Below are 25,694 nucleotides of genomic sequence, written 5' to 3'. Positions count from 1 at the left end.
TTTTTTATTTATATAGATTTATATTTATATTTATAGTAATATTCATGGTCTGTACATATATATTATACTATTTACTAACAATTAAAACTTATATATATCTTATATTTCTCTTTTCTACTTTCAATCTCTCTTCTTATTTTCAATAATTGCATTATGCATTTAATAATGTTTAATTTTAACAAACAGATTAAACAACTATTTCAATTAATATATATAAAGCAACAACTACAATCGGTCAATACAATATTAATTGGTTTTGTTTATTGACGTTTTTGATGTTGTTGTTCAGTTGTTTATTCTGTTTGTCATTGTTGTCATTTTCATAATGTAATTTAAAACATAGATAGAAAGATAAGAGTGAGAACAAAAAAAAAAAAAAAAAAAGAAATATAGATTATATATATTATATAGTTAATATATTTTATTATTTTAAACTAGATATATATTATTATTATTATGATTTGTATTGAACAAGCTATGGTTATTTTCTTAACGTATATCTAATTCACTCTTATTATAGAGATTCTCTAGACTGCGAGGTGAGTACAAATTGGTTTCTTTAGAGTTGGGAAACACGTTCCAGAGTCGCAGTGTTTGATCACCAGCACCAGTAACAATGTTTTGACCGTCGGGCGAGATAGCTAGATACAGTACACGAGAGGTGTGACCGGTCAGTGTTGTTACTTGTTTCATTGAGGGGTAACTCCACAGTGTGATTTGGTTTTGTGAGTAACCGTGAGTTGACACCAATTCATTGACGTTCTTTGACCAAGCCAGGTTACACACTTGAGAACCGGTATCTATTGCCTGCAGCGGTGTTCCAGTGAATGTATTCCAGAAACGAATGCACTTGTCTTGAGTACCTCCACCAGATGCTAGCAGTCCGCGTTGATGCGGACTCCAGGCGATCGCTTTGATTGCTGCATTGTGAGATCTGAATTGATAGAGTGGTTTGGTAGACGAGGAGTCCCACACCGCTAGCAGATTGTCGTTGCCGCCACTCGCCAGATGCTGTCCGTCCGGAGACCACTTCAAGCCACACACTTCATTGCGGTGCCCTAGCAGCTTGGCAGTAAAATGAGCGCTGTCACGTACATCATGGTGCAGAATGGTTTTGTCTTTGCTTCCTGAGGAGAGAATATGATTGTTCCAGGCGAGTGAGTTGACTCGGGCAGTGTGACCTTGAAGCTGCCGAATTTTCTTTGATTTATTTACATCCCAAATCTGGACGAGACCATCGTCGCCACCGATTGCCAAGTGCGATCCACGCTGTATCCAACTGACCGAGGTGACAACACCGTTCTGGTAGTCACAGAGCTTTGACACCTTGCTGGTGGCGGCATTCCACAGATAGACACTTGACTCGAGTGCAACTGCCACAATGTTTTGTGAGCTCCAGTCAATCAGGTTAAGATAGAAATCATCGAGGATTGCAGGTGCATCCAGCACTTTGAATGGCATCTTTGAAATCTTTCTTTGTGGCTTTCGTGGTGACGATAGTAGTTTTTGTGAGTTGTCAGAAAGAGGCGATAGACTATACGGTGAATCAGTGAAATCTTTGGACTTTTTCTTTGGCAGAGTGTATTGGAGTATGTTCCTGCTGGTGGAGTAGCTGTCGATAATGTCCTCAGCACCTTCAAGCAAAGACAATTGTGAAAAGGTTGACGATGAAAAAGTTTGTGAAAATTGTTGGTTGGAAATGTTTGATGTGGCGGTGTTGGTGTTATTACTGTTGTTGGTGACTGTGGTCGTTGGATTATTGGATGTGGTCGTCGTATTAGTGGTAGGTGTGGTGGAAAGTGGATCGTTTTGGTTGGAAAATTGTATAGACTGTGGATTGTTGTATTCCAGAATGGAATGGTTGCCAAGAATCTCGTTCTTCAAAATGAGGTTGTATGCCAAGTGGTTCTCTTGCTTGTCAAATGACGATGACGAACTCGATGCATTAGAGTTGAGTGAAGGTGAATGAATTGGATTGACATCCAAAACCGAAAATTTATCAAGAGACTCTGTTGTGAATGGAATCGAAATAAATCTATCCCCATAATTACTACTACTGTTATTATTTAATTTGATAGGTGATTTACTATTTTTAATTGGTGATTTGTTATTCTTATATGATGATGTACTTTCATTGAAACTTATATTTAAACTATTGTTATTATTATTATTGTTGCTATTATTAATTATGTTTTTATAATTCTTTGATTCAAAACTATTATTATTGTTGTTATTATTATTATTATTATTATTGAAATTACTACTGTTGGTATCACTACTACTACTGCTGTTGTTGATTTGTTGTTTTGAATCTAAATCTATTACTCTTTCGAAATTGGGTACACCCAGAGGAGGTTGATCCTGGTTCCAATTTATAGACTTTGAGGGTGAACCTCTAGATGGACTTCTTAGTCTTGATTCATATTGTGAGTGAAACATTTTTGAAAATATATAACAAAGTGGAGAAAAGTACAATAAATAAATAAATAGTATATAAGTTGATTATGTACAGATAGTAGTGTTGGGTGGGTGAAGTTGATGAATATAATAATTAAATAAAATATATATGTTAACTAATATTATATAAAAAAAAACTTTGGTTGTTATGTGGAGGAAAAATAAAAATGAATTAACTAATCTCCTTTTTGATTTTATAAATGATGGTTTTGTTGTTGTTGTTGTTGTTGAAGATTGTTTGACTGACTGAAATGAACTGACTGACGGATGTTTAAAAAAATCTATTATTAAAATTGATATTAATAAAAATAATATTATTAGTGAAGTCTTAAAAAAAAACATACAAACAAACAAACTACTGTTGATTGTTAATTATTGATACGATGATAATTATGATGTTGTTGATGTGAACTATTGTTTTTTGTTTGTTTTTTTTCTTATGTTGTGTTGAGTGTGAAAGTGGGAGAGTAAGAGAGATGGTTGTTAAGACAACCTATTTGTAGAATTAATTAATTTTAAGAAACAAGTTATAACTACACTTCTTAAACAACTGTTTTTTTTTTTTTTAGAGAAAAATGAAATGAGGCGGGAAAACTTGGAAATTGTCAATATAGTGAACTCTATTCCTGTATTTCTGTTGTTGAACAATAAAAAATAATCAATAAAATAAATAATAATATTTTAACAACTCATTTGTTGTTTGGTTGTGTTGATTGATGAAAATGATTGATGGCAGTGAAATCACATGCTTGTTGGAGGAGTAGTTGTGGGTATTTGTTGTGTGTGTGCGTGATGGGCATATTATTATGATAGTAGTAAATAATATTTATTACTTTTTTTTTTTTTTTTTTTTTTGTAATAGTAGTAACTCCTATTGGATATCAATCAAACAACCAAACCAATCCCAACCGTATATTGAAATCATAAAATTTAAATTTAAATTCAAATTCAAATATATATGTAGTTTAACAACAACAGTAACAACATAACCAAACCAAATTAAAAAACAAACAAAGCAATACAAAGAAAAAGAAAAAGAGTTTTGTTGTATTTAAAGATAAATATTGTTGTTGATGTTGGTGTTGTCATGGGGTGGGGTGGTTGTTTGTCGGGTTGTATTTAAAGATAACAAATTTTGTATATGTTCCGATAGGATACTACAATATTTGTTGTTACTAGATACTCCTAATATATTGTGGTCAGAGACACGATGAGAAAAAAACAATAACAATAACAACAAACATGAGCAATTGACTCAGATAGTGTATATAGATTATTTAAATATGGTAAAAAAAAAAAAAAACAAAGTTTGATGATCATCGTCCTCGAAGTGTCGTACCACAACACCCCACTCTTTTACAAATATACACTTTCCATTTATTGATCATCGTGTTCTGTGTGTGTGTGTGTGTGTGTAGTAATAGTATTGGTATTGGTATTGATAACTGTTGTTGTGGTTATCATAAAAACACAAAAAAAAAAATGAATGAAAAGATGAGAGAGATGTAACAGCTCTCTATGATAATAGGTATTTTTGTTGTTGTTCAGTAAAAAATGAACTTATTAGGATAATATTTATAGTTATCTCTATGTGTTTGTTTTTGTGTGTGTGTGTTTGATTGACCACCAATTCGACAAATATTATTAATTTGAATATGTATATATAAGGACCAGATGGTTACATCTCACAAGATGAGAAGTGAATCAATCAATATATTGGCTATGTTTACTAGTTATTTAGTGATAATTTCTCTATTTGCAAAGGTGGTGTGTGTGTGTGTGTGTGTGAGAAATACATATATATATATATATATATATATTGTATTAACAGATTTATAGTTTTTTTTTTTTGTTTACAGTAACAGTAATCATTTTGATACTGCCAATATGTTTTGTTTTAGTTGATAACTGTTTTTGGTTTAGCTTAAAGTGTGGGTGACGGTGACAATGAACATAATGATTGGATTCTTTCTTTTGTTTTCGTAGTGTTGATAATGTACCTTTTGTTACTGCTACTGTTACTTCGCTGTGTTGTTTTACTGTTTGTTGTTGCTGTTCACTCTAATGAACTATTTTATCGCTACCACTGCTGTAATATCTTGGTTGTTGTTGGTGTTACTTGTTATAGAATCTACCAAAATATGTATAATAAATTTAATTCTGGGGTGTATGATTGATTATTGTGTGTTTTGGTGAAGATGTTGTTGACTGAATTGAATTCTTGATTGATTTGTATGATCAAATAATAATAATAAAAATAAATTGTTTATTTCTATTTAAATTCAATGATACAATCGATCTTTCTAGTAGTAGCTATTATAATTTGAATTAATTATTCTCTACTTTTTATTATTTGACTTCTTTGTTGATTAAAAATTAATTTTTTTTTTTTAATTTTTTTTTAATAGAGTTATTTTATTATAATAGATAAAAAATAATAATAACTAACTATAAAACTAATAATTAATATAAAAAAAAAAAGAGATTATTTAATTTGTGAGTGAAGAAGAAAAAAGGATTTGGTTGTGTGTTTTATGTGTGTGTTTGTTTGTGATTGTGTGTTTGTGTGCTCTCAATTGTGTTTTAAAAATTGTGGCGGGAATAAGGTCATTATAATTTATTGAGGTTTTTTTTTTTTTTTGTTTTTTGTTGATGATCAATTTTTTTAAAATTTGAGTTCATTAATTTTTTTGTAACGGTTTCTTGAAAACAAACATAACACTTCGTTAAAAAAAAAAAAAATCAAAAAACAAAAAAAAAAATAGAAAAACAGTTTTTTTTTTAAAAAAGGACCATATTTATTGGTTATTTTAATAATCATCTTTATATCTGATTATGGGGATGTAAAAACAAATTATCTTTTTTGTTTTAGTTTTAGTTTTTTGTTTTGTTTTCAACATTTTCAGATTTGGTAAGTGATTTGACTGATTGATTGATTGTTCATTCATCCTTGAATAATCTTTTGGTGAAATCGTTGTTTTCAACATTCCACACAACGCAAATGCTCATCATCCAAACACCACAAATCAAAATAAGACAAACCAAAAAAACTTATTCCAATGGATTAATAAACTTGTGCCAAAAAAATGATTCTGACTGCTCATCTTTACACTCCCTACTAGATGTGGTAGGACTGGTGTTTTTTTAATCATATTAATTTACAACCAGCTAAATTTTAATTATTGGGATAGATATCTTACATTCTCTTTTCTTATTTTTGAAAAGTGACAATCAAATTGCTTGGTTAGTTGGTTGTTCCTTTAGCAATTACATTTACAAAAAAAAAGAGAGGGAGATTTCAAATTTAATTGTCTTTTATAAATATTGATTGGATTGTTTTCATATCTATAATAATTAATAAAATATTATAATCTTTTTATTGTTGCTGTTGTTGTTTCTTCCTTGATTGTTCCCATTCTTTAAACATTTCAATTTGTGAGTGTGTAATGGTTGGTGTTGTCTCCCAGAATACTTTTGAAATGTCATTCATGGTGATTGATTGTGCGTTGATATCTCTCTCGATTGCGTAGAGTGCAGATTTCTTGAGTAATCCATTCAAGTCCGATCCAGTAAAGTTTGTGGTGATACGTGCCAGCTCTTGTAAATCGACGTCGTCCGCCAACTTTAGCTGCTTGGCAAGGTTGGTGAGAATGTGCGCACGTTCCTCTGCTTCGGGTGGCCCGACGTACAGTGCACGGTCAAACCGTCCGGGCTGCATAAACGATTGGTCAATCGCCTGTGGTAGATTGGTCGCTGCCAACACCATGACGCGCTTGCCAGCATTGTCGACATCTTCGGCGAGCTGATCCAGCTCAACCAAGATCTGCGATATCACATTCTTTCCGTGTTGTCCAACCGCTTCCTTCTGACCAAAGATCGATTGAATCTCGTCGATAAAGATGATCGACGGCGCCGTAGCACGTGCCACCCGGAAGATCTCTGCGATCGTCTTCTCAGACTCTCCGATCTCTCCGTGGATCACCTCGCTGATGTTCACCGCAATGAAATTGGCGCGTGCTTCAAACGCCACCGCCTTGGAGAGCAGCGTCTTGCCGGTGCCAGGCGGACCGTAGAGCAGCACGCCACGCGGTGTCTTCACACCAAGCGCACGCAGCGCATCGCCATGCTGGTAGTCCCAGACGACCATCTCCATCAACGACTGTTTCACCTGCTCCAAACCACCGATATCCGACCAACTTACTTTTGGCATCGACGGCACCAATTTCGACATACTACTTGCATCCACCAATTTCTTGTGTTGAATAACGCTACCAATGAAATCATCTCTTATAAATTTAACTAACAAAAAAAGTAAAAACATAAATAAAAACAAGTTAGAATAAAGCTTTTAAATGCATTATTATTTCTCTATGTGTATTCTACTTACTATCTTCAATACTATTTATATTGTTATTGTTATTGTTGTTGTTATTATTTAATCTTTTTAGGGAATTTATAATTGCTTCTCTACAGAGTAGTTGTATATCACCACCGACAAGACCACTACAATCATCATTAATATCTCTTAGTACCTCTAGGTTGGAATGAGAGTGATTAGCACCAATTTGTTGACCCAAATAGTATTTAAATATCTCTAGTCTCTTTTGTGAAGTTGGTGGTTCGAATTTGATTTCATCATCGAAAAGTGATCTAATCATAACATCTAATCTCTTTATATTGCTTGTAATACCAACCTATTCAAATTTAATAATAATTTTATTTGTTTGTGTTAATTAGTTGCTGCTCAATTCAAAACAACAACAACAAAAATCATCATTCATTATCATAATTATAATTACTTACAATGAATACTTTATTCTTCTTTGAATTATTCTTAATATCCTGTAGAATATTGATGAATGTTGTTTCTAAGGCTTGTTCAGAATTGGTGGTAGTAATAGTATCACTATCTTCATCTTGTTGTAAATTTGGAAACAATTCTTCGATATGTTCTATTAAAACTATAATATTAATATTTAAAATGTTATTTAGTTAGTTATCAAATAATTGATTCTAGATAGTTAGATGTTAATGATGTTAAACCTACATATTGAATTTGAAAGTTGTTTTGTTTGATTGAATCTCTGTTGTAGTCCTCTTGATTTTGTATTGTATTTAATTATGTCATTGGATGTTAGTGTTACGATATCATCGATCTGTTCACCGAGTTCATGTGCCAATGCTCTTGCGAGTGTTCTCTTTCCAGATGAAGCAGGTCCATATAACAACAATGATCTAGGTTTCTCCAATCCATACTTTTCATATTGTTTAGCTGATTTCTCATTGAAATAGATACTATATAATGTTCTTATTTTCTTTCTTTGATTATCATACGATTCAAATTCATCGTCTTTATCACTCTTTATTCTATTATTATTATTATTACTATCTATATATATTAGCTTGGTATTATTGGTAATGATTCTCCAATTATCAAGTAAATGTAAATCATCATTTGATGATCTCTGTGTGTTTGTTGTTGTTGTTGTTTTTGATTCTATATTAATATGATAATTAAATTGATATATTGAGCCATTTGATAACATTAAATTAACTATTTCATTATTATTACTATTGTTATTGTTATTATTATTATTGCTATTTATTCTAATGATTGTATTTGGTGATAAACCAAGTTTTAAATTACTTCTAACCAGTTCTTTAAAGTTTTGTTTCATTAACATCGATGATAGTTTAATATTATCGTTGATTAAAGAGATTGGATTTGATAGATAGACTGTATCGGTTGTTTTGATCCATTCTCTCTTGATTGGTGCAATCATGATGCACTTATCATTCTCCAATGATAGTTTTGTCATTAAATCCTTTGCTAACCATATTGAACTACTACTGCTTGTCGTACTACTCTTATTGCTATCTAAATAGGAATAACTCGATGATATATTTAAATCTATCAACTTTGGTTCAACAATTACATCTGATATACATAGTATTTGATGATTATCATCTTTATTATTATTATCAATATTGTTTTTTAATATAAACAATATTGAATTATCTAAATTAAAATTATCATTATCATTATCATTATTATTTTGTTTTTGTTTTTGTTGTTTTAGTTGTTGTTGTTGTTGATTATCTTTTAATAATTGTAAATGTATAGATATTTCAGGAGTAACATATAAATGATATTGTAAATTATATAATAGATTCGAATGTTTTTGAATGAATTGTTTCTCTCTATTGATGTCTATAAATGAGTGTTGTAGTTGTCTAACTCTAACATTTAACCATTGTAACTTTTGCATATTCAATTAATATAGATAATGAAATAGCAAAAAACAAAGAGATCTTCAATTCTTTTTTTTTTTTCAGAGATTCTAATAAAAAAACGATTAATTGATCAATCTTTACTTATTTTATATTTTTTTATGAGATAATCATTATAGCTATAAAATTGTTTGTTTTTATTTTTATTATTATTATTGTGAACGATTCCACTTTGAGAATAAAATATAATGTCCATATATATTTCTAATTTGTGATTCATGTATGATAGTAGAAAAAATATTGGATTTCATTAAAGAAGAGAAAATGATGGTCTGCAAGTCTTCGAAGCAATAGTGGAGCTGATGTGTATGAATTGATAAATAGATTGTTGAGATTTAGAGGACGTGTCATTTCATTCGAATGAAAGTAGATATTAATAATATTTTTATAAAGATAATATTTACATATATGAACTGAGTAAAATAATATTAATGGTAGTTTTAATTTTAAATCCCGAAAGATTTTTTACATAAACTCTATAAAATATTAGTCCGTTGATAATGTATCTTTTTTGTCTTTTGTGGACACTAAGTTATGAAAGAACTTCATAACATAAAACCAAATTGCAAAAAAGATTGTGAAAAAAAATTAATATTTTTTAATCAATTCTGCAGATTAATTGGTCCAATGTTCATTTTAATTAAAAAAAACAATGAATATTAAAATTTGTATTTCTTTTTTAATATTATTGATTGTATCAGCGATCGTTAGTAGTGCAAAGAGCGACAACGGATCAAACAATGTTATTAAATCACCTAACTTTTCACTTGTGAAGTATTCGCTGATGAAGAAATATACAGAGGCTACCAATCACGCGAGACTCGATAAGCATCTAAAGAATCTGGCGGTAGAGAGACACTCTGGTTCAGAAGAGATCAAAAAAGTTGCAAAATACATCGTATCGCAATTCGACACCGAACAACATTGGGATGTTGAATTCGATACCTTCACAGACAAGACACCATTCGGACAGAAAGAGTTCAATAACATCATCGTTACCTCAAAGTACCCATTGGATGACCCATTGGCTCCAACTCTGATATTGGCAGCTCACTATGATTCAAAATATTTCAAAGTATTTATTATGTAGAAACCATTCAATATCATTTACTTTATAACTAATTATTTGTAAAAAAACCAATAATATATTTCAGGAATTTAAATTCTTGGCAACTGTCGACTCTGCTGTTAGCATTGCAATGATTATTGAAATTGCAAAATCAATGGAACATGTATTGATGAATGGTTCACCAAGTATGAAATATAATGATTTAAAATTGGAATGGCAAGAAGATAGATAGATAGATAGATTAATGTTTTGTTTTTTTAATTTATATTTTATAGAGAGATTGAAATTGATTTTCTTTGATGGTGAAGAAGCATTTATCGATTGGACTGAAACCGATTCACTCTATGGATCAAGACATCTGGCAAAGAAATTCGCAAATCAAACATTGGTTAATGAAAATACAGGTGAATCGAAACCATTTTATGACACTATTGAGTTATTTATGTTGTTGGATCTCATTGGTGGACCCGATCCAACATTTAGCTCAGCGCACCCACCTACTGCACCACTCTTTAAGAAGATGATGGATATCGAATCAAAACTATCATCAAAAAGAATGTAAATATAAATATATATTTATTTATTAAAAAAAGACAAAATCAATACTTGATTAAATAACTAACTAATTTGAAATTGAATAAAAAACAAATAATAATAATAGGATAAGTTATAGACCAAATAAATATTTTACAGGTCAATTTTTACCAGGTGAAATTCAAGATGATCGTATGTATATATTACATAGTTATCTAATTATATTAAATATTAATTCAACAAAATTTTAAAAATATAATAGATGTACCATTTCATAAATATAAACTGCCTATTTTGCATTTAATTACTGTACCATTCCCAAGTTGTTGGCATAAAGCGTGCGACGATCATTTATTTGTCGATGAAACAACAGTTGAAGATTTAACTAAAATATTTAAAATATTTATTCTATCTTATTTATCAAATTAGAATTAGAAATAAATAAAAAAATAATATAGATATTCTAAAATGTAATATCAACTTTTTTTTTTCAAAATTTTGGCGCGAAGACTAAATTTAGTGGTAATTTGATTTGGTTGATTGCAAATCTGATGGTGATGATCACAACAATAATATTATTTATTTATCTACCTTTTTTTTTTATAATATAGCAGTGAAAGAAAGATGTTAAGAAATAGCAATAATATTAAAGATGATTTTCAACAGCCATTCACACCATTTCAAATAGAGTTCTTGGCAGAAGATGAATCGATCACCATCGTACCAAACTTTAGAATGGAGGAGCTGCACTTCCTATCGGGAACATACGGTCCGTTCGTTCCTGCACTTCCAGTTAACGTTCCTCTTTGGTTAGCAATCACTCTAAAGAAGAAAAAGAAATGTAAAATACAATTCCCACAATGGTTATCATTAGGTAAGTCAGCAATAAAGTCAGCAAAGTGTTAACACTTTACTTCTTCTTCTTCTTCTTCATTTGCGCAAGTCTTCATATACTAACTTTGTCAATTGTGATTGTATTGTTTCATAGAGAGATTAACAGATAAATATGAAGCAGAGAATAATGTTGAAACAAGCTTTGAATCGATGCCACCTTATTATATAGAGATTGCAACTTTGTTGTTGTCGGTTGCATCCGATGACACACCGAATGCCAATGGTATCAGAGGTTTAATTGAAGACATCATTAATAGAAGACAGAACAAACTGTCGGATACTATCATCGAAGCATTGAAACCAGTGCAAAGTGTCGATCCTTTACGTATCAACAATATAACGATGATGGAAATCAATAGGATACGACCTACCATATGTTCAGGTCTGAATCATCTACAAAAGATCTCTCAAATCGAACAATCTGTATCATCAACATCACAGTCATCACAACAACAACCATCATCATCTTCACAATCATCACAATTATACAATACTACATCGACAACAACAACAACCACAACAACAACATCAACTAATAATTTAAGAAATAGTAATAATAATACATCATATAGTTAACATTAAAAATTTATTTTATTTTATTTTATATATATCTTTTTATTATTATTCTATTATTATTATTTGTTTTATTAAATCTAATCACTTGATTGATTATCTACTTCTTCGTCGGAATCGATCGATAAGGTATTGGCTAAGGATGGTGGTTGTTGAGATTTCGACTTTTTCGTAGAGACACCAGCATCTTTGTTACGATAGTTACTAAAGTTACTCTTGTTACTCTTCTTTACTTGTTTCTTTACTATTTTCTTCTTTTTCTTGAGTTTGATGTCTTGGTCACCTTCGCTCTCGTCTTCGTCGAGGTGCAGCATCAGAGCGAGGTCGATCAACTCACCGTCTTCGCCAAGCATGACAACTTCCACCTTACTCTTTGGAATACGAAGTTGGTTGTGTTGTACCGCTCCACAGGAACACTGCTCACCGGCAGCGTTGAACGAACCGAGTTTCGCTGCGCACTTTGGACAGATTACCTGCTTGTCTTGACGCTGCTTCAGCCAGGCGCTGGCAGCTGTCGGCTCGACAAAGTATGACTTGCACTTTTTCAACTCCTTAATGGTATTCTTGGTGTTGTGATCGAGCATCGCTGGTTTCTGTTCATGCTCCAAGATATCGCCATATCTAAACAGCTTTGATCTACACTTCTTACAGGAGAAATACAAACTATCCAACTGTGATTTATCGAGTCTATCATAGACGTTCTCATACGCTTCATCGTCACTATCCTTATTGAAAACCAATTCCTCTGGTATCTCTTCATCGCTATCCAAATAGTATTCAACATCATCACTATCTTCATCTTCGTCTTCTTCATCCTCTTCTTCACTTTCAACTTGTTTTTGTTTACTATTCTTCTTATTTGATTTTGATGTCGATGTTGTTGTTGTTTGTTTTTTAGTTGATGTTGATTTCTTTGTTGTTATATCTTCATTCTTTGTTGTTGTTGTTGCAGTTGTTGTTGTTGTCTCTGTTGTTGTCTCTGTCTCGTTTGGTTCAACAGATAATCCATAGAATCTTTTAGCATTCTCTTTGATGAGTGTTGCCAATTCTTCGGGTTTCATCGTTAGACACTCTGCCGCTCTATTTAGGATATAGATGAGATTCGATGGTTCGTTTGGCATCTGACGAATATGAGAGTCTGGAATGTTCTGTGGTGTCACATTCGGTGAGTCAGTCAAGATGATCAAACGATTCTTTGGTACTTGTGTAATGAAATCACGTGCTTGATCACCCTTGTCAGACTCCTCACAGATGACACCGTTGAAACTGATATAGAAATCCAAATCGATATACTTTTGCAGCATCTTTGAACCGGCATTGAACACATAGATCATACCACGTTCAAACTCTGAACGGCACTCTTTCATCACCTCCAGCAGACCTTCACCACCACCGAAATCCTGCATCACCACAGGCAGACGCAGTTCATTGGCCAACTTGATCTGTGCCTTCATAAACTTCTCCTGTGGGAACTTCAATCCATAGTCTCTTTCATAATCTAATCCAACATAGATAGCAACTGTTTGTGGTTTAATAGCAAACTAACAAAACAAACAACAAATGTTTAGTAAGTAACAAGGTTGTTAAGAGTTGTTATCTTTAAATTAGTAGTATTACTACTTACAGCTCTTAATTGTGTAACTAATTGTAGGAATAGTTTATCTGACATCTTCTTGGAGGATATGTTGTTGGGATGAATACCGACGACACTGTAGATGACACCGGGATGATTTGAAGCGGATTGAACGGATTGTTCTGTTTTCTCAAAGTCGTTGGTTATGATTGCACAACCGTCGACACCAGCTTGTAAAGCACGTTGAATTACTCTCGATTGATCCGCTTCAAGATGTCTGTTGACGAGGTTGGCACCTGCATCAAAGGTAGACATCGGGTTGCTCGATTCTATCAGTTTTGGTACTACGATGTCCTGTCTGTTCTTTGGTCCTTCATCGGCAACGGTTGCCGAAGCCACCTTCTTATCTTTACCAGTCTTTCTCAAACTAGTCTTCTTTCCTTCTCTGTTACCAGCACGATCTACAGTTCCTCTAAACATTTTTCTCTTCTCTTTTTCTATCTAATTTAATAAATAAAATAAAAAGATTTATAGATCACTTTAAGATGGTCTTAAGACGACAATCGAATAGGAACAATGAAATAATTTGTTTTTTTTTGTTTTTTTGCGAAATTTTCCCTAATAACAGATTTAACAGAATGTAATTTTATTCTTTTGCATTCTGGATCAATAGATTATTTGCAAATACATTTATGATATAATTAAAATAAAATTAATTATATTTTAATTAAATGTAAATTAAAAATAAATAAAACATGTTTTTTATTTGGAGATATTATAATATTAATAAATATTTACATAGGATTTAGTTTGTGTAGTTTTATTTTGAAATACAACTAGTTTTTCTTTTTGTCCTATCCATTGCGGTGTCTAATGGGTGGTTCGATAGAAAATAAAGGCTGCATCATTCAAACTATTTCTTTGATCATTATATATCTTATTTTTAAATAAAATGTTCAAACATGTTTATCCTTTTCAGTTTACAACTAAGTACTATAATATTACTTATTAAACAGAAAAGGATATTTTATATTAGATCGTATGTATTTTTAGTAGGAAGATAAATAAAGTTATTATGGAATCATTGAAATTCGCATTCTATTCTGCACTATTTTTTATAAGAAAGAGTTAATACATATTTAGCTTTATTACTTTTGATTTTAAATTTAATATTTATATTTTTTATTAATAAATAGTTATTAAAATAGAAATGAATTACAAATATTGTTGTTGTTGTTGTTGATCGATGTATTAAAATCATTGGTTTAATTTACCATGGATATGTAGTAAATGATGAACCCAAGAATCTACCTGTACCATTGTCTTTGATGGCAGCTTCATAGATAATGTTGCCAGCAACTTCAGGTTCGAGTTCACCTGTAAAGTTATTCATTGGTGTCTTAACGAAACCCGGTGCAACCGAATGAACTTTGAATCCGTCGGCAGCCAATTCCTTTGCCAACATAACAGTGAATGCATTGAGAGCAGTCTTGCTACTATTGTAGGAGAGTGAGTTGATCTGTGAAAACTTGTAGTCAGTGTAGTTCAATAGATTCAACGATCCCAAGTCCGAAGAGATATTCAATATTACTTTGGCAGCTCCATTTCTAAGTAGCGGTAGGAACAATTGGGTGACCTCGACAACTCCAAAGAAGTTGACATCGAATGTCTTTCTGAGTGACTCGCTGTCGTAGGTAGATGGTTGGTTGACACTCATGAATACACCGGCATTGTTTATTAGAATATCGAGCTTTGAGTGTGTCTCTTGAGTGATCTTTTCGACCGCTGCTTTTACACTCTCGGTATTTCCCACCTCCAATTGTATGAATCTAACATCAGCGTTTGGGTACTCTACAGTCAACTCATTCTTTGTTTTAATACCCTCAGCTTCATTTCTAGCGGCTACATAGGTAATGAATCCTTTGCTTGCAAATAATTTGGCTGTTGCTTTACCAATACCCTTGTTTGAACCAGTAATTAAAACAATTTGTTTTTGTTGTTGTTGAATGTTGGATGTAATTATTGTTGTTGTTGTTGATGACATATTTAGTTATTAAATAAAAGATAATATTTATTTCTTTTTATTATTAAAAGAACTTGTTGTTTATTGATTGTTGATTTGATATATGTTTTTGATCTACAAACATTTTGCTAGAATGCTATTTATACTTTTAAACAATACTTCGCCATGCTTATTCTATTATTATACTAATTACATATTATAGTCTTCGGTAAGCATATTCTATTTTAAATTATAATTGTAATCACAAAATACAATTTTGGTAAAAGCTGTAGAACAAAAAATAAAAAACTAAATGATTACCGAAGATTCTATTGAGTTTTGATGTGTTCGCTTGGTACTTTTTTTTTTTTAATTAAATAAATATTTGCAATTAATTTCAAATTTCTTCGTTAAGACTATAATTAGAGGAAGAATAATAATAAATAATTTAAATTATTCTTTTTTTATTATTTTCTGAAATTTTGATTTATAATAAGAAATGATATTTGGGATTTGAGATTCATGAACAAAAGCTGAAAAATAGATCGGATATTCACTGAAGAAAAGATAATGATGATCGGTAATTCTTCTCAACCAGATTTTATTCTCTTTTGAGAAGAGAACAAGATTGTTGGGTATTCGAGGTTGTGGAATTGTCAGTGCTGGTAGTGTAAGGGTTTGAAGTGATGAAGGAATCATTCGAAATATATTATTTGAAAGATTAACCTGATCCATATTGCAAATATATAGCTCTTTCAATGAATTTGGAAAAGATTTATCAGTTTCAATTTTAAAGTATTCCATTGAATGAATAAATAATGTTTGAACTGATGATGGAATATCACTGACTGAAATTGAGATACCACTTCCTTCTCCAATTCGAAGTGTTTCGATACCATTTGGAATATTTCTGAGTAGATTCATTGATGAATTTCATATCCAATTCCTTGATCTTCAATCCTTCAAGTGATTGTTTTCTGTCCATCTACCAATAGATAATCGAATTGATATTGTGATCGATCTTTGAATATCTCATCGATATCATATTCTGCATGAAGCAGATCAAGACGTTTGATTGATGGTGGCATCGTTGAAATGTATCGTCCTTTTTCGATCTCTAATTGAGTGAGTGAAGATGGAAGATAACCTAAATCAATTGTTTCATCATCATAGTGGGAGAAAGTTAGTGACAATGATTTAAGATTTGGAAGTGATTTGATTGCTGGAAGCCATGAAGATGGTGCTGTTAAAGTGTGAAGTGTCATTGGTAATACGTCATTTTCTTTCAGTAAACTGCGACCATAATATTTGAATACTTCAAGATTTGGAGGTAATGATTCAACTTTAAAGAAAATACCATGGTATGTCAGATACTTTAAAGATGTTGGTAATACACCTGGTTCAAGTGGCTGTCTGAATCCACGATCAAGAATCAATTTCTCTAATATGTTTGGGAGAATTCCAACTTTGATTGGTTGATTGAAGATGGTGTATTTAAAGCTTAGAATCTTCAAATTAGCTGGAAGATATCCTGGTAACAAAGGTTCATTAAACTTCTGAAAGAATGATATAGATGTCAGATTCTCTGGTAATCTATATCTTAATGTTTGACATTTCTTTAGTGTGGTTATATTGGATAGAGGTATCAATCGATAGATTTCTTCAAAATAAGAATGTTCTTGAGGTAAGGATATTCGAATTGAATTGTAAATTAGAGGAAGTTTATTCAACTCTATGTAATAATCTAATAAATTATAATATTAATTGTTACTAATTATTACTGCTATTGAATTACATAAACATACCTGTTGAATTACCATATGACGCAAACAAATGATAATTATTCTTTCGATTGATTGAATCGATGTATATTGATTTATATGAATTCAAAAAAGAATCGTCTATTTCTTTCTTAGTGATGATTTCTTTTATGATATCTGTATTAAAAGATAGATATTTATGTCTTTCATTGAACCATCTCTTACAAGTCAAAGTAAACACAATTCTATCTACATTTTCATGAATTAAACTAATAATCTTTGCCAATAAAAGATGTGGTAAATTAACGTAATATAGTTGATTTATCATCGTTACTGCTGTTCATTGTAATATATATTATGATGGAAGTGTATGAGGTGCTTTCAAAATAAATGAAAAAAAAAGAAAAATATTAAAAAACTTCTCATTATTTATTTGTTGTAAGGTGCACCACCAGTAAAAACAAATTCTTTTAAAAGTTTGAGACTTTAATACCATTTGTTTTTTTTTTTCTTAAATAATCAAAGATGTTTGCTTGGTTACTCCTGTAATAATAGGAAAAGAAGAAAAATATGTTATATCTTAGAGAATGGAAAGTGTTTTTCAAACTATAAAGCATATTAATAGGGACTTTGAAGTCAATCCAAGCTTAATTGACTTGGCAAACTGTATTGCTGGTATCCTCGGTGCGATTGCTACCATCTTGATAGGTGTGTTTGCTGCGATTATCAGCTTCAAAGACTCACACAGAAGTGAGATTGACAGCTGTACTCATCTCCAGATGAAGTATAGTAAAGAGGAGTACTCCGATGCTCATCGTCTTATCCTTAATTATATACATGCTGGCATGCCAGAGTCTGAACGTGACTCTCTAACAACCATTCACAACAAAGTATGCAAGTATTTAGATTGGTCTAAAGATTATTATCGTTTCTTTGACAAGGTAAAACTTAAAATACATATTCTAATTATAGGTAGATACCTCTTTGTATAAGTAATTAGTACTAACATACTCTATATTTATTAGGAGAACTCTTGGCGTGTATTTTGTTCACGTGATGACTTGGAAAAGTACCATAGTTTCGAGTTGGAGAAACACAAGAATGACGATGGAAGTATTGCCCCGTCCTCTGCAGAGGAAGAGGAGTTAGACCACTACTTCTTGGTTCTCGATAAGGCTATACGTTTGAAGTGGCAGTTTCACGTTCTTCAGTTTCAGATCGATCGAAAGGTGTTCCCGGCGTACGTCAATCACAGCTATTGGGTCGTCGGTTACTTTGTCAATGCTCTCAGGAATGAATTGACTTCCGACCAATTGTGTTCACTCAATAACTACATTAAAGAGCAATTCTATTGTTCAATGACAATGCGTGAGCGTTCTCCACTCACCGTTGAGGAGCTATCTACCAAAGGTACTTCGCCCGTATATTCAAAGAAAGAGTACAACTACAACACAAAGAGTGGTAACAGCAATATCCTTATAAGCGGTAGCTTCAAAATGGCTTTTGCTGTAGCATTTATCTATATGGCCACACATATCTTTCCAAAGATTTCTCATCATGTTCAAGTGGAGTTATAACAAACAATAAATCAATATATTTGAGTTATTATCGTTTTTGTTACTCATTGTAATAAATATGATAGAAATTTAAGTTATTTCCAATAAAGGATTTTTTTTATTATATAAAAGAACAATGTCATTATTTTTTCATTAAATTTTGATAAAAAACAAGAGAGATTACAAATGGTATCGAAACACTTAGATTTGGAGAAGTAAGTTTCAGTAAGTGCAAAGATAACAATCAACTTTACAAATAATAACAATTTTGTAAAAATAATAACAGTTTATTAAAAATAAAAAATATATTTTATTGTTCTTCAAACTAGTTACATGATTGACGATGGTGATCGGTAGTCAACAATCTGGGAAGGAAATCATTATTTATTTATATGTTAATTTGAATTATTATTATTATTATTATTATTATTGTAAAGATTTGTTTATTGTAAGAGCTTGAGAGTGGTTTCACCGATTTGATTGAATTTAGGAGTAGCTTGAATGTTGGTTCTAATGATTTGTGCAAGGATCTCCTTGTCACTGATTGCTTTAGATCTATCTCTAAAGGTAATCAACAATGTACCTAATGCAAGTGTTGCTCTCTCCAATACATCGACATGATCAATCTCTTTCAAGATCATTGATTCCAACGAACGAATTAAAAGATCTACAACATCGACTTTGATTGTATCCTTATTATATACACTTGATACAGATAAACTAAAAAAGATTAAAGTTAATTAATATATTATATTAAATATTTATAAATATAAAGATAAAGATTAACTTACTTTAATAATAAAGTTGAATAGGCTGTTAAGAATGAAGAAGTTGGTTGTACACTCATTGTGGCGATGTAGATTGGTTGGAATCGGTTGATAATGATTTCAATATAGTTCTGGACATAGTTTCTCAAAGAGTGGTGCTTAATCATATTACAAAAGATCTTGCAGATCATCATCTGGGTATTGATATTATCTGTTGCCGGTATTCTAAATAATGCATCAAAGATATTGAATTGTCTCATAGTGATCATCTTTTCAAAGGTATTATTTGCATTTGGATGATATACCATAACTCTTATAATATCCAACACTAGACAAAAATATAACAACATGCATGTTAGTTTTAAATATTATATATAAATATGTCAAGTTTGATAGTTAGCTAGTTTAGTTTAATAACTTAACTTACATGGTAATAACTTGTCGGTTGGCCATTTAAATAGTTTAATGATTACTTTGTATTGAGCATCTGAGAAGTTTGATGAGTGATATCTAGAGGTTTCTTTGAGGGTGTTCAATATGCTCTTGAGAATGTTGTCTTCGTTCTCATCGATGTTCAGTGCAATCTTGGCAGTGTCTGGGTTGGCGAGGAGTTCGGTGTTGTACTCAAGAAGCTTTGGTACGAGATTGGCAGAGTTGGTTGCATCAAAGTATGTGAACGTTCCGTGTGGAATGTAAGAGGTAGATTGTACATCGGCAGTTGGTGCCGGACCAAATTTAGAAGCTAAATTAGATAGATCGGAAGTAGCTGTTGTTTGTTGTTGTTGCTGTTGACCGCTACCACCACCGCTACCAGATGGTAATGACATGTCCATTTGATGAGATGGAGTAGTACCTGGAACGTAACGATTACCACCGGTGAACGGGTCAGAGAATGTGGATTCTTGTGGACCGATAGTGTTGGCAGGTGCGTTGGCATTCTTAATGAGGAACTGCGCGATCTCCTCAAGCCAAGATTGGTCGAGGTCGTTCTTCCAGAGGAATTCTTGGGCGACGGTATATGGGTTCTGTCCGTTGTTGTAACCGATTTTGTACATGGTTCCTTCGTTGACGTCGATGTCAAAGACGTAGTCGTACTCGGCACCGTTCAGTAGTGCTTTCGATTTCGATTGATTCGAGTCGATGACATCGCCAATCTTGATCCAACGCTGCTCCGATTCCGACCACTGATGCGCTTCTGCAACCTTGCCGTTTCTCACCACTTTCATCTCGCCGTCCTTCTTTCCGGCGGTGCCAACGAGTACGCCAACCTCTGGCAGCTCATTGAGCTTGATGTCACCGACATTGTCAGCTGGAATCTCTTGTGCTGCTACAGACTGGTGGAATTGCTCGATGAGTTCGGCGACGGCGACACGCGATGGATTTCGTGTGAAGACACGCGCGACACCGTCAGCACAACCAGTGACAATGTCACCGTTGGCAAGAGTGGCGACACACCATACTCCCGAGGGGTGAGCGATGGTTTGGTGGCAGCTGTTGTCGTCGGATTTCCAGATCTTGACGGAACGATCTTCACTGCAAGAGACATAACCAAAGTTGGGAACGACGGCGACGTTGTAGACGAATCCACTGTGACCGGTCATCTCGCCGATCAACTCACCGGAGAACGTCCAAACGGCAATCAAACCATCGTTTCCACACGAAACGAATCCAAAATCCGGAATCAAAGCCAATCCTCTCACACAATCGGTGTGTTTCGTCAAAACATTCAAACTCTTATACTCTACTTTCTCTGGGTTCGTCTGATCTCTCTGCCAAACGATAATCTTCTTATCGGCAGAAGCAGTCACTATATTACCATTTGGCAAACCTAGAACACCCCATACAGCAGCCTCATGTTTCTCTAGAGTCTGAACACAGTCTGCATTATTCCATATCTTTACAGTCCTATAAACGATCGAATTAGTACAATTGTTTGTTAGATATTGAATAGAGAAGTTAACTTGACTTACTTATCCCAACTACCAGAGATGACAAGTCCGTCTGATGTTGAACCAAGCGATGATATGGTGTCGGTATGTCCACTGAGGAGTAGAGATGGAAGTTTATTGGCAAGGTTTTGATCTCTTGAGATTGACTGTGAATCCCATACGTAGATACATTTATCGTTGGCACCGGATGCAAACATTCGCTGGATCTGATCGTTTGGTTTGAGGGGTGTGAGTGCACCGACAAAGTGTTGGTGTTCTGTCAGCACGATCGAAGGTATCTCTGTGCCCGTCTTGAATAGATCCCACACACGCACTGTATTATCACGCGATCCAGTTACCACACGATGATCAGAGGTAGTACACACCGACCGAACATCTTTTCTATGACCTGTCAAAACCTTTGACAGTTTATAATGATCTAACAATTTAGCATCTCCACTCATTTGTACAACCTGAAGTCTATCTATATGTATATATATAATATGTGTATAAAAAATATTTATTTAATTCTGAAAAAACAAACTATAGTTTATGATTATTTACAATATTTTTTTTTATCTGTTTTTTTTCTTTTGTTTTTAAAATTGTTGTGATTCATCAATTTAATTTAAATTAAATTAAATTATTGTAAATAGTTTGAACAACAAAACTTTTAAAAATTAAGTTGTTTTTTTTTTTTTAAAGTTAAATTTAATATTTTTCCAAAACATAGATAAAAAAAAAAAAACAGTTTATTTTATATATAAATTCAGTATTTATTTAATAATAAATACAAAATAATGATAAACCTATCATGATAAGTTTAATTTATGAATATTTTTTCGATTCTTTAGAACGAGAAATAACATTAAACTATGGATCAATCAAGAATTATTATTCCATTTTAGATCATATCAGACAATTAAAATCGTTAGCTACGTCTCCCTTTACAAGTATTTTTAACCAAGAATACAAAGTAAGGGAACCTTTTGAAACTACGATCGATTTTTTGAATGGTGGTATTCAAAGAGAAGTGGAGGCCATCAAGAAATTAAATAAAATGAAAAAACTATTTAATTTGTTGGCGTTTTGTGGAAACTTAAAAGAGGTGGAGCCCGAAGATGATGGGGAAGATCTAACTTTTGTGTACAGCGATAGCGATATCATCAATTCCATTGGTCAATCATCGACAGTCGATGAATTCATTTCAATCTACAAGAATTCGATCTTCTACTATCAGATCGATTTGAGCGATGGAAAGACAATCGAGAGTGAACTTCATGAAACTTTGAAAGAGTACCAAGAGCTTTGTAAAGAAATCAAAGAGTACCGAGCTCAAATGACAACCATTGACCAATTCCCAGATATCGAAAGCATGAAAAACTTGGCCGATTCATGGGAGACCCATTTCAGAGACTCCATGATGGTTCAGTTCCATAATGTTTTCAACTCTAGGGTTTCCACTGGGTGTGAGAGCTAACAGATCATACCCACCACCAAAACATTACCAAAGATTCTAAAATTTAATAATTATAATTCACTAATATTAGATTTTTAATATCGATAATGTTTCTTCTGCCTCTTCCCCATGTCATCACCTCTCAGTGTCATTTTGCGACTATAGTTTTATTTTGGTCAGGTAAATCCTATAGTGTCTGACAAAATGACACCCCTAAAAGAATAGTATTTTCAATTTAGTTACTTGTAAAGTTGCGGATTTACTCTCAATTGAATCTAATATATTGAATCATAAAACATTTATAGATTTCTTTTAATACTATTCTTATTCCCTGACTACACTTTGTAGTAATCACCTTTTAAGAGTATGATAATAATAAGTTAATCGAATTAGGTATTAATACTGAATATATTTAAAAGAAAAGAAGGGACTAGTTTGTCATTAAAATATTATAGATACATAAATAAATAAATAGAGATAACTTTCTTTAATTATTTGTGGTATTTATATTTAAAAGAGATAACAGGAAATAATAATAATAATAATAATAATTCAACAGTAATTAGATGTAGAGAGCACCAAAGGGATTTCGAGATTTGTCGTGATTGTAAGGCCTTGATATGTTTAATTTCTCAACTTAGTATCATAGAGGTCATTTTTTTAATCAAAGAGGAGATATATTAATTTTTTATATTCCATGTGATAATTTTAAATAATTCTTGCTAGTTGGTCAACATAGTATTAAATAATATTTAATAAATGTAGTGCTTTAAAAAAGAAATAATATTATTTTTTGTATTAAAAAAAACCATAAAATAATTAGTAAATTAAAAAAGTCTATCGAATTATAGCAGCAAGTTTCAAAATGTTTGATTTTCATTTAATTTATAAATTAATTTTACTCTAGTGTTGGTTAGATATTTCTATCAAAAAGAAAAGATATTCAATTAAGAATTAATTTTGATTAAAATCCCACACAATTGATTTACACTCTTTTATAAGATTATTTTTTATGATGCCCACCTTTTAACTAAAATTATTTTTAAAACTTTAAATTTGCTGATTATTTACTATAATAAAATCAATGGGTTATGAGATATTAAGTCAGGTCCGAATGTTGATCAAGAATAAAATTAAGAAATGATCAATGCCCAGGGATAAATTAACACTTTCATAAATAAAAAGATGATAGCATTCTCTGCAAATGAGCCCCATCTATAATTGAACAGATAATTTTGTTTCTTTTGGGTGGGAATTCAAGCCAAATAAATCATCAAAATAAAAAGAGGTTTCAAACGAAAAAAAAAAAATCTAAAAAAGATATTCTATCACAAAAAAAAATATCTGGTTTTAGGAAGAGATTAATTTTATTTATAAAAGATCATAATTAAAGTTTTAGTTTTTACAAAATCATTTTTATCATCTTAAATATATATAAATATTTATAGCACAAACAATGAATAAACTATTATCTTTATTCTGTTTAATTGTTTTAATCAAGGTAGCTTTTGCTACCTATGGTGTTGATCTTGTAGGTTACAAATAAAATAAATTGCATATTCAAAAGTTTATTAATACCTTTTTTATTCTATAAATAGTCACAAGGTGGTGATAGTTCAGGTTTCAGTTGTTTAGTTGGAGAAGGTTTCACGTAAGTTGGTTGGATCACATTTGATTGGATTTGAAAAAACAATATTAATTTATCATATATTTTATTTAAAATAATAGCTTTGCAATTGTTAGATGTTATATGTCAACTGGTGAGCCAGATCCAAATTGTGCATCATCTGTACAAGCTGCTTGGGCAGGTGGAATGACCTCAGTCGATGTCTATTTATTCCCATGTTTCAGTTGTGGTAATCCACAAGGTCAAGCTCAAAGTCTTGTTCAATATACCCAAAGCAACGGTGTCAAATTCGGTACAGTTTGGTTAGATATCGAAGGTCCAGGTACCTATTGGGGTGGTGACCAAGGTGCCAACCAACAATTCTTTGAAGGTTTGATTCAAGGTTTACAAGTATGTAACAACATTTTTTAAAATGAGATATGAATATGGTATTAATATTTTATTTTAATAGGGTGAAGGTGTTAATATTGGTGTTTACACCTCAGAATCTCAATGGTCACCAATTATGAGTGATGGATACACTGGTGGTGCTGACTATCCATTATGGTATGCTGACTATGACGGCAATCCTTCTTTCTCTGATTTCTCACCATTCGGTGGTTGGTCAAGTCCATCAATGAAACAATTTGCTTCACCATCAGCTTCAGTTTGTGGTATTGGTATCGATGAAAACTGGTTCCCAGGTGGAGCATCATCAGCAACTCCAGTCACCTCTGGTTCAGGTTCAGGTTCAGGTTCCGGATCAGGTATTTTTTAATTATATTTAAAATTTTCTATAAATATTTTATTAATTCAAACATTTCTTATAATATTTAGGTTCCGGTTCAACATCCAGTGGTTCAGGAAGTGGAACTAGTTCAGGTAGTGGTAGTGGTAGTTCAGGAAGTGGTAGCAGCTCAGGAAGTGGTAGCAGTTCAGGAAGTAGTGGTAGCAGCTCAGGTAGCAGTTCAGGAAGTGGTAGCAGCTCAGGTAGCACTTCAGGAAGTGGTAGCAGTTCAGGAAGCGGTAGTAGTTCAGGAAGTGGTTCAGGAAGCAGTTCTGGTAGCGGTAGCGGTATGTATTAAAATTAACTCATAGAATTGTTTAAATATATGATATTAATATTATTTGTAAATAGGTACTACAACCTCAGAATTTAGAACACGTAAACTCTAAACCATAAAGAATAACAATAATAAAAAAAAATAAATACACAAGTGTGATA

At 32.1% G+C, this 25,694-nt stretch overlaps 9 protein-coding genes across 9 annotated transcripts; 3 read left to right on the top strand and 6 right to left on the bottom strand.

The window, feature by feature from the left end:
• Nucleotides 1–429: 429 nt before the first annotated feature.
• On the bottom strand, nucleotides 430–2,439 carry PPL_09435 (WD40 repeat domain-containing protein; the record flags this gene model as incomplete). The annotated part of the gene is made up of 4 exons (XM_020580230.1): nucleotides 430–434; nucleotides 735–934; nucleotides 1,096–1,127; nucleotides 1,216–2,439. 4 exons carry the CDS (start codon nucleotides 2,437–2,439, stop codon nucleotides 430–432), a joined length of 1,461 nt encoding a protein of 486 aa, XP_020428817.1.
• Nucleotides 2,440–5,833: 3,394 nt separating this feature from the next.
• On the bottom strand, nucleotides 5,834–8,726 carry PPL_09434 (putative ATPase; the record flags this gene model as incomplete). Its single annotated transcript, XM_020580229.1, has 4 exons — nucleotides 5,834–6,756; nucleotides 6,845–7,151; nucleotides 7,261–7,418; nucleotides 7,505–8,726. 4 exons carry the CDS (start codon nucleotides 8,724–8,726, stop codon nucleotides 5,834–5,836), a joined length of 2,610 nt encoding a protein of 869 aa, XP_020428816.1.
• A 674-nt stretch (nucleotides 8,727–9,400) lies between these two features.
• qpct (peptidase M28E domain containing-protein) lies at nucleotides 9,401–11,821 on the top strand (the record flags this gene model as incomplete). Its single annotated transcript, XM_020580228.1, has 6 exons — nucleotides 9,401–9,823; nucleotides 9,903–10,002; nucleotides 10,093–10,375; nucleotides 10,479–10,547; nucleotides 10,963–11,225; nucleotides 11,340–11,821. The coding sequence occupies 6 exons, from the start codon at nucleotides 9,401–9,403 to the stop codon at nucleotides 11,819–11,821; spliced, it is 1,620 nt and encodes a 539-aa protein (XP_020428815.1).
• Nucleotides 11,822–11,898: 77 nt separating this feature from the next.
• On the bottom strand, nucleotides 11,899–13,871 carry PPL_09432 (TatD family hydrolase; the record flags this gene model as incomplete). The annotated part of the gene is made up of 2 exons (XM_020580227.1): nucleotides 11,899–13,359; nucleotides 13,443–13,871. The coding sequence occupies 2 exons, from the start codon at nucleotides 13,869–13,871 to the stop codon at nucleotides 11,899–11,901; spliced, it is 1,890 nt and encodes a 629-aa protein (XP_020428814.1).
• Nucleotides 13,872–14,489: 618 nt separating this feature from the next.
• Nucleotides 14,490–15,435, bottom strand: PPL_09431 (uncharacterized protein; the record flags this gene model as incomplete). Its single annotated transcript, XM_020580226.1, has 2 exons — nucleotides 14,490–14,499; nucleotides 14,666–15,435. The coding sequence occupies 2 exons, from the start codon at nucleotides 15,433–15,435 to the stop codon at nucleotides 14,490–14,492; spliced, it is 780 nt and encodes a 259-aa protein (XP_020428813.1).
• Nucleotides 15,436–15,603: 168 nt separating this feature from the next.
• Nucleotides 15,604–17,481, bottom strand: PPL_09430 (uncharacterized protein; the record flags this gene model as incomplete). The annotated part of the gene is made up of 3 exons (XM_020580225.1): nucleotides 15,604–15,633; nucleotides 16,383–17,137; nucleotides 17,199–17,481. 3 exons carry the CDS (start codon nucleotides 17,479–17,481, stop codon nucleotides 15,604–15,606), a joined length of 1,068 nt encoding a protein of 355 aa, XP_020428812.1.
• Nucleotides 17,482–17,740: 259 nt separating this feature from the next.
• Nucleotides 17,741–18,730, top strand: PPL_09429 (uncharacterized protein; the record flags this gene model as incomplete). Its single annotated transcript, XM_020580224.1, has 4 exons — nucleotides 17,741–17,861; nucleotides 17,949–18,094; nucleotides 18,179–18,335; nucleotides 18,495–18,730. 4 exons carry the CDS (start codon nucleotides 17,741–17,743, stop codon nucleotides 18,728–18,730), a joined length of 660 nt encoding a protein of 219 aa, XP_020428811.1.
• Nucleotides 18,731–19,152: 422 nt separating this feature from the next.
• PPL_09428 (WD repeat PLAP family protein) lies at nucleotides 19,153–21,868 on the bottom strand (the record flags this gene model as incomplete). Its single annotated transcript, XM_020580223.1, has 5 exons — nucleotides 19,153–19,429; nucleotides 19,501–19,522; nucleotides 19,661–19,804; nucleotides 19,904–21,381; nucleotides 21,447–21,868. The coding sequence occupies 5 exons, from the start codon at nucleotides 21,866–21,868 to the stop codon at nucleotides 19,153–19,155; spliced, it is 2,343 nt and encodes a 780-aa protein (XP_020428810.1).
• A 350-nt stretch (nucleotides 21,869–22,218) lies between these two features.
• Nucleotides 22,219–25,645, top strand: PPL_09427 (glycoside hydrolase family 25 protein; the record flags this gene model as incomplete). Its single annotated transcript, XM_020580222.1, has 9 exons — nucleotides 22,219–22,871; nucleotides 22,955–23,043; nucleotides 23,381–23,470; nucleotides 24,312–24,394; nucleotides 24,462–24,514; nucleotides 24,592–24,880; nucleotides 24,942–25,236; nucleotides 25,307–25,543; nucleotides 25,608–25,645. The coding sequence occupies 9 exons, from the start codon at nucleotides 22,219–22,221 to the stop codon at nucleotides 25,643–25,645; spliced, it is 1,827 nt and encodes a 608-aa protein (XP_020428809.1).
• Nucleotides 25,646–25,694: the final 49 nt, after the last annotated feature.

Source organism: Heterostelium album (assembly GCF_000004825.1).
Source record: "Heterostelium album PN500 unplaced genomic scaffold PPL_scaffold11, whole genome shotgun sequence".
NCBI lineage: Eukaryota > Evosea > Eumycetozoa > Acytosteliales > Acytosteliaceae > Heterostelium > Heterostelium album.
The sequence above is the reverse complement of the archived record's forward strand: the minus strand, read 5'-3'. Positions and strand labels throughout refer to the sequence as shown.